Genomic DNA, 13131 nt, shown 5'->3' on the forward strand with positions numbered 1-13131 from the left:
CCTTTGAGTGGGGGTCACCCACCTGGGCCAATGCCCTCGCGAGCTCCCAGCCAGGCCAGGGCCAAGGCTGATGCAGAAACCGGGTCACTCCCCAGCCCGGCCAGAGGAGGGCTGGTGCAGTCAAGGGGCACTTCCTGGAGGAGGCAGGCTTTACCCTGGCCGCAAAGCAAGGGTGAGATGGAGATAGAGAAGGAACATCCCAGGGAGGGGGCCGGTGGGAAAGGAGGCGTGGCAGACTCAGCCGGCCTGAGTCTGAATCGTGGGGCCCGAGTTGTGTAGGAAGGAGACCAGATCAGGAGGTGGGCAGGCTGGGGCCAGAGGCAGCTGCTAACCCTGGTCCGTCCATAGGTGGGCGATGCTGGGCTGTACACGTGCCTGGCCCAGAGCCCCGCCGGCCAGGCGGAGAAGAGCTTCCGGGTCAGGGTTCAAGGTAGGGCGTGCCAGGGTGGCGGCCGGAGAGGCAGGCGGGATGGGACCCGCAGGGGCGAGGCCATCTCTCATGACCTCTCTGCTGCCCACCCAGGCCCCCCGCACGTTATAGGGCCCCGAGGCCCCCGCTCTGTGGTCGGCCTGGCTCCTGGGCAGCTGGTTCTGGAGTGCTCGGTGGAGGCGGAGCCAGCACCCGAGATTGAATGGCATCGAGATGGCATCCTGCTGCAGGTGGGTGCCAGGCAGGGGCCACCGCCTTCTGTGGCCCCCCGACCCCTGACCAGGCCGGATCCCAGGTGCTGAGGGACTGCCCTGTGCCGGCACCTTGTGTTCCCGCCCTCCTGGTGCTCTCTGCTCCTATTATTGTCGTCTCCCCCATATTACGGACAGGGACACGGAGGCAAGGCTGGGATTTACAGCCAGGCCTTCTGATGCGTATCTGTGTGCTTCCCGTTATACCTTCAGGCCACACGTAGTGGCTGTGTGACCCGGGGCTAGTTACTGAGGTTCTCTGTGCTCTCTCCTGAAATGGGCACCGAAGCTTGCGAGTCTTCTGCGAGCATGAGTCCCTTCTGGGACATCCCCAGTAGGCAGAGCCCGAGGGCAGGAGGCTCATTCCCTACCTGCCCACCCCCGGCCCCACGAACAGGTTTCCTCCCTGCCTGGTGCCTGGCCCAGCCTGGCCCGGTGCTAAGGAGGGTCTCTCCACCCTGGGGACCCTGTAGGCGGACGCCCACACCCAGTTCCCAGAACAGGGAAGGTTCCTCCAGCTGCGGGCCCTGAGCACGGCCGACGGGGGCAACTACAGCTGCACGGCCCGCAACGCCGCGGGCAGCACCAGCGTGGCCTTCCGCGTGGAGATCCACAGTGAGTGGGCCTCACCCCGCCGCGCGCTGGCCCTCCCGATGGCCACAGGCTCCCAGCACCCACTCGCTCTGTGCCCCGCCCCCCCCCCCCCAGTGGTGCCCACCATCCAGCCAGGACCGCCCGCAGTGAACGCCTCCGTGAACCAGACGGCCGTGCTGCCCTGCCGGGTGGACGGCGCTCCCCCACCCCTCGTGAGCTGGCGGAAGGACGGGGCCCCCCTGGATCCTGAGAGCCCCAGGTGGGAGCTGGGAGGGGAGGGTCGGGGGGGGGTGGTTATAAACAGCAACCGCCTGGGCACTTGGAGCAGAAAGGTGGCTGTATTGCCAGCGCACGGTCTCCTCCGAACCCAAGGGGACAGGCATGTCCAGGGCATCGAGGGTGTCAAAAATCCCAGGTGGCTGGCTGGCTGGCTGCCTGTCTGGTTTCGACTCTTGGTTGCTGATGTCTGTTTCTGTGTGTGTTGCATGCCCCCCCCCCCCGCCCCCACCCGTCCCCGTCTCTCTCAGACCAATTTTCTACACCTTCTTTCTCTGTGAACATGGCAGAGACAGCCCCCAACCCCTGCCCCGGGCTCCCCCTGCCGCCGAGTTATAGTTTCATGCAACCTGCAGAGCCTGGAAAACTACCCGAGGACCCCCATTTCCAGGGCAGAGCATTCCATTGGGCCAGCCTGAGTGACGTGTCCATCCCTTGTCCGACTGACTGTGGCTGGGGGCGGGGCTACCCAGTGCCGACAAGGCCTGGGGGCGGGGCTACCCATCACAGACAATGCCTGGGGGCGGGCTACCCAGTGCAGACATGGGCTGGGGGCGGGGCTACCTAGTACAGACAAGGCCTGGGGGCGGGGCAGTTCTCAGATCCAGGGGACAGGCCCAGAAAGGGTGCTTTCTGGATGCTGCTGATTCCTAGAGAGGAGCTAGGCCCAGGTGTGAGCATAGGAGCCCCCCCACCCCCTGCCCGCCCCGATGCTGGGTTGGGATGTGGGGAGCTGCCCATGGCTGTGACCTCCTCTGACCTTGGCCTCATGGATGCAGGACTCCAGAGTTAGCACCTTCTTACTGGGAAAGCCAGGAGCAGAGGAGAGGGTCTTGCTGGAGACACTACCGGGGTCCAACCCCTCAAAGGGCCTCCCTAGTCTGCTGGTCTCCATGGCAACCCCCTTCCTCCCCTCCAGGTTGCAGCTTCTTCCTGAAGGTTCCCTGAGGATCCAGCCAGTCCTTGCCCAGGACGCCGGCCACTACCTCTGCTTTGCATCCAACTCTGCAGGCTCAGATCGGCAAGGCCGTGACCTCCAGGTCTTTGGTAGGTGGATGAGGGGAGGAATGTTCCTGGCCTTCATCATCCACCCCCAGTCTGGGCCGGGTCCTGCTTAGTTTCTGGGTTTATCCTTGCTGTCAGGAGCCAAGAGCAATGATCTCTACGTGTTTTTGACCGTGAAGCCTACTGGCAAAACTTTTGAACACGTACACACCAAAGATGTATATTGATTTCATGACTACTGTACGGATATTTGCTCCCATACCGTTGTATCAAGCGAGTGATAAAACACGCACAGATAAAAGACATTTGAAAGGATAAGATTCAGAGTCACTGCGCCAGACGCGCTAATCTTTTCCCGCTCCAATGGATCACCTTGGTGGCGGCCGCTCTTCTGGGCGCTGGCCTCGGGCAGGGCTGAGTAGGACCCCGAAATCTGCATTCAGGGAGAGGTGGCTAGGGAGCCGCCAGCCTTGGAGAGCAAAGGTTCCATCACCCGGATTTGGGGTGCCTGTTGGAAGATTCCTGCGGAGTGTCTCCTGCCTCTCCCCTGCCCGCATCCTAGACCCTTGTCTCCTGATGACTACTCTCTCCCCAGAGCCTCCTGCCATCGCCCCCAGCCCCTCCAACCTGACCTTGACTGCCCACACCCCTGCCTCACTGCCCTGTGAGGCCAGCGGCTCCCCCAAGCCCCGGGTGGTCTGGTGGAAGGACGGACAGAAGCTGGATTTCCACCTGCAGCAGGGAACCTACCGGTACTGAGCTGGGCCTCTGGGTAGCCTCACGAGGTGCTCCGGGTGGGGGGGACAGTGGGCCCATCCCACAGTGGGGAGCAGGGTCAGACACGAGGCGGGGATGGGTGGCTTATTCGGTTAAGCCTCCAACTTCAGCTCAGGTCGCGATCTCACAGTCTGTGAGTTCAAGCCCCGCATCGGGCTCTGTGCTGACAGCTCCGAGCCTGGAGCCTGCTTCGGAGTCTGTGTCTCCCTTTCTCTCTGCCCACGTCTGACTCATACTGTGTCTCTGTCTCTCAAAATAAGTAAACATTAAGAAAAAAAGAGAGAGAGGAAGGAAGGAAGGGAAGGAAGGAAGGGAGGAAGGAAGGAAGGAAGAAAGAGAGAAAGAAAGAAAAGGGAAGAAAAGAAAAGAAAAGAAAAGAAAAGAAAAGAAAAGAAAAGAAAAGAAAGAAAAGAAAAGAAAGAAGGAAGGAAGGAAGGAAGGAAGGAAGGAAGGAAGGAAGGAAGGAAGAAAGAAAGAGAAATAAAGAAAGGAAGGAAGGAAGGAAGGAAGGAAGGAAGGAAGGAGACAGGGATGTGTTTAGGGTCTCAACAAAGCCAGCACCAGGATCTATATCCTGACCTCAGGGGTCTAGGAGCGTCTTTATACTGAGATGCCTGATAGGGGGTAGGGGCATTTGGGACATAGAGCCAAACAGAAAGGAATGGCTTTGAAAACCATCCCAGCCACTGTGGTCTAACAACGATCGATATCCATACGTGGAGGCCTGAGTTTGGCTGAGCCTGGATCCTCGTCTCCCAGTTTCTCTTGGGCAGCTGACCATGGAATGATCCCTGGGCACGTTAAAGGAGTCAGTTTACTAATTCGCCAAATATTTCTTGTGTCGGGTGCCAGGCCATCACGGAGCTTCTGTCTAAAGCAGGGGCGCCTGGGTGGCTCAGTCAGTGAAGTGGCCGACTTCAGCTCAGGTCGTGATCTCACAGTTCGTGGGTTCAAGCCCCACGCCGGGCTCTGTGCTGACAGTTCAGAGCCTGGAGCCTGCTTCGGATTCTGGGTCTCCCTCTCTCTCTCTCTCCATCCCCGGCTCGTACTCTGTCTCTGGCTCTCTCAAAAATAAATAAACGTTTAAAAAGAAAAATTTAAAGCACGTGCTCAACAGACCCGAGCTGTTCCGATCAAGGAGTTGGATACCGTCGCTGTTATGGAAGGTGTCCGATTACAGAAAGTGTGCAGGGACATAGAGAACCACGGGGGTAACAATTAAACTTGCCCACGAGCCCAACTGCCAGACCTGTAAGCGTAGAAACTTCTAGAAGAAACTTCTACATTCGGGGCTGGGGGCCAGACACCAGAGGGGAAATTAGTCAGGAGACCCCCCCCCCCCCCGCCCCAGTCCCCTGCATCCAGATTGCTGCACAGGCTGAGCTCGGGTCAGCCAGGCCGGCTGGTTAGCGGTCATCTGTCTGTCTGTCCGTCCCAGGCTCCTGCCCTCCAACGCCCTGCTCCTGGCAGCTCCCAGCCCCCAGGACTCAGCCCAGTTTGAGTGCGTGGTGAGCAATGAGGTGGGCGAGGCCCGCAGGCATTACCAGGTGACCGTTCACGGTGAGTTGGAGCAGAGGGAGGAGGCAGAAAACAGGACAGGCGCAGTGTGCACGTCTCCTGATCCCACGCACCCACGCTGACGCAACCCTGGCCCCAGCACTGTTCGTGGCACTTAGGAGCTCTCAGGAGAGGCCTCTCCCCAATCCAGAATGTTCTGAACCCAGATCTGACCTTGCCATCACCCTGGTTAAAATTCCTCCCTCCACGGCTGCCCACGGCTCTCAGGATAGAATGCAGGGTGTCACCTGGGCCCACGGGGTCCCATGCATGCTGGCCCAGCCACCCGAAGTTCAGCTTACCCAATGCCTGCCTCGCTCTGGGATCGTCATGCTGCTTAGCTTTTGGTTCCTCACCTCAGGGCCTTTGTATATGCTGTTCCCTCTGCACATGCTGTTCCCTCTGCCCTTCACCCAGCCAACCCTGCTCTTCCTTCGGGTCTCAGGTTAAATGCCACTTCCCCTGGAGGCCTTATGTGGTGTCCCCAACTCTGAGCTCCCACGAAGCTCCCTTCTCTTATAAAACCCTCCGGAGATGCCTAGCTGGCACCCCTACAGAAAGCAGTTCGTAACTGTCCCCCAAAGCCCAGCAAAAAAATACCTCCCAAGCGGGTGAATGTGACCTCTCTCTGTTGCCCCCCCCCCCGGCCCTTTGTCACTGATGTCACCTGTGTCTTAGTCTCTGTTGATAGTTGTCATTCACCTGGCCCCATGACTACGTGTTCCCCCAGTGGACCTCAGCGGGGCCTCAAGCCTTGTCTTATATCGTAGTGCCCCCTACCATTGCTGACGACCAGACAGACTTCACCGTGACCAAGATGGCACCCGTGGTCCTCACATGCCACAGCACGGGTGTCCCGGCCCCGGTCGTGTCCTGGAGCAAGGCAGGCGCCCAGCTGGGGATGCGGGGGAGTGGCTATCGTGTCACATCTTCCGGTAAGTAGGGGTGAGCCGTGAGGGTAGAGACGGGGCGTCAGGCCGAGGGTGTGAACGCAGTGGAGAGTCCCGGCCTGATTCTGCCACTCCCCGCTGTGTGACCTAGGGGAACCCCTCACCCTCTCTGGGCCTTAGTATCCCCACTCACGCACTAGTGCATTGATATTTGTCAGTGGTTCTCTGATGATAGTTGACAGATCAGTGCCGCTCCGTGGCAAAGTGAGGAAATTAATAGCTACGTGAGAGTTTCCGTAAGGCGGGTTTGAGCTCATTGGAAGGATTTTCCTTTATTCTGAAATTACGCTTTTCAGGGCGCCTGGGTGGCTCAGTCGGTTAAGCATCCGACTTCAGCCCAGGTCACGATCTCACAGCAGGTGGGTTTGAGCTCCACATCGGGCTCTGTGCTGACAGCTCAGAGCCCGGAGCCTGCTTCGGATTCTGTGTCTCCCTCTGTCTCTGCCCCTCCCCTGCTCATGCTGTGTCTCTCTCTGTCTCTCAAAAATAAATAAAAATGTTTTAAAAAATTTTTTTAATTACGCTTTTCTTTTTTTTAATTTTTTTTAATATTTATTTTTGAGAGAGAGAGGGAGAGAGAGCGAGCGGGCTCCGGGCTCCGAGCTGTCAGCACAGAGCCCGACGCGGGGCTCGATCCCGTGAACCTTGAGATCACCATCTGAGCTGAAATCAGGTGTCAGGCGCTCAACCAACCGAGCCACCCAGGCTTTCTGCAATTATGCTTTCCCTGCTATTTTAGTGTTGGAAGTTCCTTTCTTCCGTGAGATCAAGGTGATAATAGATGGGTGATTTGGAAACGTCTTTGCTCGTCCAAGTTAAAAGTTGGCAACTTTACGGGGGTTCTCCAAATGGCATTTATGTGTTAGTTGGTTAGCTGGTGAACTTGTGAGGTCTGAGCACCGCTGGCCAGATCTGCGGTTTTCAAACTCTCCTGAAGAAACAGAACCCTTTCTTCTGACCAGCAGTTACGGGGAAGCCCGTCACGTACAAGAAGCTGAGGTTCTGGTTCTATCTGGGGCTGGGGTGGTCCGGGAAGGTTCAGACGGTGTTCATTGAGCAGCCAAGACTAAGAAAGAAAAGGTAAAGAGAGGACGGATAAAGCAGTCATCTGGGGAGGCTGCCCGGAGGAGGCAAGTTTTTGAGCAGAACACGGCACGGGTAGCAGGGTGAGGGTCTAAGGAACTACCGGTGGGCCAGGGACTCTAGGCAGGGCAGCGGCGGATCCTGGAACATCCCAGCCTGCAGCTTCGAGAGACCATCCTGTCTGATTCCTCCCTGTGCACGTGAGGAAACTGAGGCCCCTAGAGCGGAAGGGACTTGCCCACCGCTATGCTGCAGACAGGGAGCGTAGGCAGGCCCGGAACCCAGGTTTTCCGGTGCTGCTTACAAACGGGCAGGGAGGCAGATCGAGTGGCCAGCAATAGAGAGACACCTGGGTGGGGGGGATGTAAGAGCCCTGCCAGCCGTCACTAGGGACGTCCGTCCTGAGTCCCCTCGCCCCTCTCCACGGGCCCCGTTGCCACCCACAGGTGCCCTGGAGATCGGGCAGGCCCTCCCCGTCCACGCTGGCCGCTACACCTGCACGGCCCGCAACTCTGCGGGCGTGGCCCACAAGCATGTGGTCCTCGCTGTGCAAGGTAAGGGCCCCCCAGCAGGTGGAGAGCTGGAGGCAGGCGGGCGGGGGTGCGGGGGGCCCGGGTTCCAGGCGCCCCGCCCTGCCTCTCTGCTCTGCCTCCCTGATGGAATTCTGTGGGAGAAAAACCTCAGCCCGCCTCTGTCCTCCAGTGCCAAGACTTCGGGAATCCCCTGGTCCTTTTAGAGGCTTCTCTCTCTGAAGGCATCCCCAGGGACCTCGGTGCCCCCCCCCGCCCCGTTCCCTTGCAGCCTCCCCCGTGGTGAAGCCTCTGCCCAGCGTGGTCCGGGCACTGGTGGCCGAGGAGGTACTGCTTTCCTGTGTGGCTTCGGGCATCCCCCAGCCGAGCATCACCTGGCAGAAGGAGGGGCTCAGCGTTCCCGCAGGTGAGTCTCCCCAGCACCAGGAAGGGAAGAATCATCCGGGCCCGGGATCCTCCCGCCTGCTCCCAGAAAGCCCTGGCCCGGCTTTCCCTCCTGCCCACCTGTCTCTGTTCACCAGCCAGAGCTTGAGACTCTGCTGGAGCACTCGGTGGCTGACTTGGGAGGCTGGGGAGCGAGGCAAGCCGGCTGGACTCCGGGTCTCTGTCCGCCCCCATCACCCTGTGACCACAACGAGTCACTTGCTACCTGGTCAAACAGAACAGTCCACATGGCCCTCCTGCTCTCCTCGGTGGTCCTGCTGGCTCAGCCACCAACCCCCGATCTCCCCCCCTGCCCAAATCCAGGAGCGAGTACGCAGATCCTACCCGGTGGACAGCTTCGGATTATCCACGCCAGCCCGGAGGATTCCGGGAACTATTTTTGCATTGCCCAGAACAGTGCAGGCAGTGCTATCGGGAAAACACGGCTGGTGGTGCAAGGTGGGCCCAGGGAAAGGGGCTGAGGTGGACCCCGGCAAGCTAGGGGCACTGGCGTCCCGGGCAGGACACGTCCCTGCATCCTCCCCCGTGCCAGCCTGGCTTGTGCTCGAGAAGGAAGTGAGGCAAAAAAACGCCTTCTCCCGTTTTGTGCCCAAGGTCTGCCTTTAGAGAGTGCCTCGGGTCCCTCTGCCTCCTCTGACCTTTGCTGAGCCAGTGGTCTGGGCCTCCCTCACTCGTTTCGGCGCTCCGGCAACCATAGCCATTTCTGTCCCTTTAGTCATCGTGTGCGCGTGCGTGTGTGTGCACTGGGATCACCCCGTCACAGCTTCACCAAACTTAGTCCCCAAATGGTCCGGACCATGGGCCGTGGCCTGTGACAGGGTCGGTGGAGGAAGGGGCGAGGGGCGCGCCAACTGCCAAGGGCGCTGGAGCGGGGGCAGCCCGCCCTCACCCCCAAGCGGACCTCTCTCCCCCCACAGTCCCGCCCGTGATCAAGACCGGCCTCCCTGACCTGTCCACCACCGAAGGCTCCCACGTCCTCTTGCCCTGCTGGGCCAGCGGCAGTCCTGAGCCCACCATCACCTGGGAAAAAGATGGCCAGCCTGTGTCTGGGGCCGAGGGGAAGTTCACCATCCAGCCTTCTGGGGAGCTGCTGGTGAAGAACTTGGAGGTGTGGCTCCCTCCCTGTGTAGCACCGAGGGGTCTAATGGTAACGGCAGGAGCGGAAAACGCCGGCCGAGCACCCCGTTTGTCATGCCCCACGCTGAGCACTATGCAGCTTTTAATCCCAGGAATCTGGGGAAATAGGTACCATAATCCCCAAGTACAGATGAGGAAACTGAGGCTCAGAGCGTATCCAGTTTTTCCGAGGCACACCGTTGCCGAGAGGCAGAACCAAGATTCGAACCTGGACCTCAGTGGCTAATGCCTGAGGGAGAGAAGGAGCCCTGGATGGGGTGGGGTGGGGGACGGGACACAGAGATGACTTTGTGTCCCCAGACTGGTTGTTCTCAACCACACGTTGTTGTTGACCTGAGCCAGGGGCGTGGGTGGGAGCCCTGCCCACCTTCTCTGACAGCACTGGGGTTCCACAATTACAAATGGGCGCCTCTCCAGCCGGGGTGGGGGTGGTTGCTCAGGGCACACACCTGCTGCAGGGCAGGGTCACAAGGTCCTCGGACAGTGCTGAGTGAGCTAGCTGTGCCGGAGAGCACCGTGGAACTTCTCAGAGCTTGGCTGAGCCCTCTGTACAAAGGGCACCAGACACAGGACCTCAGGGATGATGGGAGCATGGATGAGCTGGTGCGGGTGACCTTCGCGGAGTCTCAGGAAGGCTGTAAGGGGGGCCATGGGGCGGTGGTGAAAGGGAGCCATTTACTGGAGCTGTGTGACCTTGAGCAAAGCACTTCACCTCTCTGGGCTGCACGCTCCGAGGGGACCTCGGGGAGAATGGGTCCCTAGGAGCTGGGGGTGGGGGCAGTTCTCAGGCCGACCCCTCCTCTGCCCGCAGGGCCAGGATGCTGGAACCTACACGTGTGTGGCCGAGAACACGGCGGGCCGCGCCCGCCACCGTGTTCATCTCACCATCCTGGCACTGCCCGTCTTCACCACCCTGCCCGGGGACCGCAGCCTACGCGTCGGGGACAGGCTGTGGCTTCGCTGTGCGGCCCGGGGCAGCCCGACCCCCCGCATCGGCTGGACCGTCAACGACCGACCTGTCACGGGTCTGGGCCTATTGGGAGCGGGTGGTGGGGGTGTCCTGGGAGGAGGGCCGACAGGTGGGGAGACCCCACCTAGTAGAGAGGAAGAGGGTGTCCGTCAGCCTGGTGGGTGCTGGGTCTCCAGACTTGGCCCTCTGCGGGGGGGGCACCGAGCAAACACAGGTGTGGCCATATGTGACCAGTCACATGTCAGACCTGACAAGAAGCCACCTGCAGAAAAGACTCAGCCCCAGAGACCTCAGGGCCCGGGAGGGAGCACGTGTCACACCCCAGCACTGCTGGGCCCCTCGGCAGACCCCTTTCCTGGTCCCCACGTGATGTTGAGGGAGACACGGGGCCCGCACAGGGCACAGGGTCTGGAGTGGGTGTTCGATGAATGTCTGCCGAACTGGCGAATGGCTGAGTCCCCTCCACCGCAAAATAATATTTTCAGGGGCGCCTGGCTGGCTCAGTCGGAGGAGCGTGTGACTCTTGATCTCAGGGATGTGAGTTCAAGCCCCTGGTTGGGCGTGGAGCCTACTTTTAAAAAATAAAATACAAAACTTTTAAGATGGTGTTTTCAGGCGCTCCTAAACCGGAGTCCGGGCGCGGAAGCTCGCCTCCGTGCACCTATAAAGAAGGCTTCGCCCTGACCCCACCAGCTCCTGGGGTGGGCGTTTGGGGGAGTGATTCAGCCTCTCTGAGCCCAGCTGCCTCGTCTCAAAATGGAGATAAGAGGGGTGCTGAGGGCCAACTGGTTGAATGCAGGAAGCGCAGATTAATAGGCCCCCAAAGACCTACCCTCAGCCCCGCAGCAAGCTCGCGGTGTGGGCCTGAAAGTTGCGGAAGGCTGGTCCTTCAACCGCATCCTCTAACATGGCCTGGGCCTGCCGTGAATGGGCCTGCCGTGGTCAGGCTTCCACCCTCGGGAAGAGACACCTGTTTTCTGTGTCTTTGTCAAACACCTGCTGGGTGCCCGGCCCGGGTTAAGTATTCGAGGCAGGAGGTCCCTGGCACCCTGGGCTCAGAACCCTCTGGGGCATCTCTTTTTCCACCAGAGGGGGTGGCCGAACAGGACGGGGGCAGCACGCTGCAGCGGGTGGCAGTCACCAGAGAGGACAGCGGGACCTACGTCTGCTGGGCCGAGAACAGAGTGGGCCGCGTGCAGGCCGTCAGCTTCGTCCACGTGAAGGGTAGGGCGTGAGCCGTGTGGATTTCTTGAGACCTCCACTAGACCCAATCTGTTAGTTTCTCTAAGAAATCGGTCTCCTGGCCTCTGAACTAGTAACCCTCCGCCCTGACTGTGGCTTGGGGTGCCCTGGGGGACTTTATAAAAGGCTGAGGCCCAGGTGCCAGCCCTGACTCTCCAAACCAGCCTCCCTGGGGTGAGGCCCCAGCATCAGTATTGTTCTCGGCTCCCCAGATGACTTGGCCGCGGGTAGCGTGAGATCTGACCCGCTGGCCTACACCGCCGTCACCTGCACGGTGCCAGTGTAGAAGGAAGGCACGGGGACCGAGGTGTCCTGGCAGAAAAACGCCTGGAGCTGGCCAGCCTACCAGTCAGTCGTCCCCCAGGGCCCTGCTTGGTCAAGAGCAGCATGCTAACCCTCCGAGATGCCATGACCTAGTTTGCTTGATTTCAGGATGGGAGGGGTAGAGTGTGACGGAAGGGAACGAGCCACCCAAGGCACCGGGACACGGCCGCGGCCGGTTTCGAGCTCAGGAAACCAGCAAGCCTGGAAAACTGACACGGGGCATCCGAGAGTGGTTTAGGATTCGCTTGCACGAAGTGAGGATCGGGGACGTCTTAGTGTTGCTGTGTCCCAGTGGCTAGGTAGTCCTTGTTGTCCAAAGTCCCCGGCAGGTACCCTGCAGCTGGGATGATCCATCCAGGCGGGCAAGCATATGACAGTCCTCACACTGCCTGCCATTCCTGGGCCTGTCTCAGGCATCACCAGTCGATCACGGCACTGTTCCCACTCGGTTTCAAATCGGCGTTCCCGGCAGTCTGTTTCGTTTGACCCGTGCCACGGAAGTTGTCTGCCATCGCTGATGGGGATCCCCTCTGGGGATGCCGGATGGGGATCCCCTCTGGGGATGGGCTTTTGGGAGGCTGAGCCTTGAGGGAACCTTTCTGACCTCTTGTCTGATGTCACCTCGAGCAGAAGCTCCTGTCCTGCAAGGGGAGGCCTTCTCCTACCTGGTGGAGCCCGTGGGGAGCAGCGTCCAGCTGGACTGCGTGGTCCGTGGAGCCCCTGCGCCCGACATCCGCTGGATCAAAGACGGCCTTCCGCTCCGGGGCAGCCGTCTCCGGCACCGGCTGCAGAACGGCTCGCTGACCATCCACAGGACAGAGGCAAGGGGCCACCCAGGACAACCGCAGCCTTTTGCGATGGCTTGGGAGGGTTCTTAGTGTTGGCCACCGTCCTCTACAGTCTGCAAAGCACTGTCCTGCCCACCTCCCAGATTCTCCCCCCCAACAAACTAGAGTGCCCTCCAGCCAGTGACTTTTCTCTGTGCCTCAGTCACCCCAGCCATTCAGCGGGGCTACTGGTTGCTTCTCACTTATAGGTTTACAGTAAGAAATCAGCGAGATGACCCACACCGGTATTCAAGAGTGACTGGCCCCCGGGTCATGCCAATAAATATTATTAACAGCCCCATGGGGCGGAGGAGACCAGTAAGAGTGCCCCATTTTACAGATAAAGACACTGAGGCTCAGAGAGGCCCACAACAGTTAAGTTCCCAAGGCAGGACCCCATCCCAGCTCTCCTGACCCCTGCTCCGTGCTGTTTACAAAGCCTTGGGTCTCGGGCCAGACCCGTTCACCTCCCCTTCTGTGTCCCGGGTCCCAGTGATCATGCAGAAATCCACAGTCCCATCCCGTCAGGCTCTTCTTAGGGGCCCTCGATCTTGCCCGCTAAGGTGACCCGAGTGTCTACCACGGGCCAGGCACTGGCAGGTACTTTGGCTTCGACGAGCATGATTTCCTGTAATGCTTCCGCTGCTCTTAGCGGTTACGATCCGCATTTGGCGACGGGGAGATGATTCGCTCCAAAGACACAGCATACTGGTCACGAGTCGGGTGTGGTCAGC

At 59.9% G+C, this 13131-nt stretch overlaps 1 protein-coding gene across 1 annotated transcript in view; it reads left to right on the top strand.

Moving 5' to 3' along the window:
• Positions 1-13131, top strand: part of HMCN2 (hemicentin 2) — a 144976-nt gene that overhangs the window by 112943 nt on the left and 18902 nt on the right. Inside the window, exons 70-84 of the mRNA XM_043567001.1 lie at positions 349-430; positions 524-660; positions 1155-1296; positions 1390-1534; positions 2471-2598; positions 3152-3308; positions 4772-4893; positions 5661-5825; positions 7370-7477; positions 7725-7859; positions 8201-8335; positions 8815-9005; positions 9846-10059; positions 11094-11228; positions 12201-12391. Of these exons, the coding sequence (XP_043422936.1) occupies positions 349-430; positions 524-660; positions 1155-1296; positions 1390-1534; positions 2471-2598; positions 3152-3308; positions 4772-4893; positions 5661-5825; positions 7370-7477; positions 7725-7859; positions 8201-8335; positions 8815-9005; positions 9846-10059; positions 11094-11228; positions 12201-12391 (2187 nt within the window). The remainder of the gene's footprint in view (positions 1-348; positions 431-523; positions 661-1154; positions 1297-1389; positions 1535-2470; positions 2599-3151; positions 3309-4771; positions 4894-5660; positions 5826-7369; positions 7478-7724; positions 7860-8200; positions 8336-8814; positions 9006-9845; positions 10060-11093; positions 11229-12200; positions 12392-13131) is intronic.

This window comes from Prionailurus bengalensis, chromosome D4 (assembly GCF_016509475.1).
Source record: "Prionailurus bengalensis isolate Pbe53 chromosome D4, Fcat_Pben_1.1_paternal_pri, whole genome shotgun sequence".
In the NCBI taxonomy this organism is placed as follows: Eukaryota; Metazoa; Chordata; class Mammalia; order Carnivora; family Felidae; genus Prionailurus; species Prionailurus bengalensis.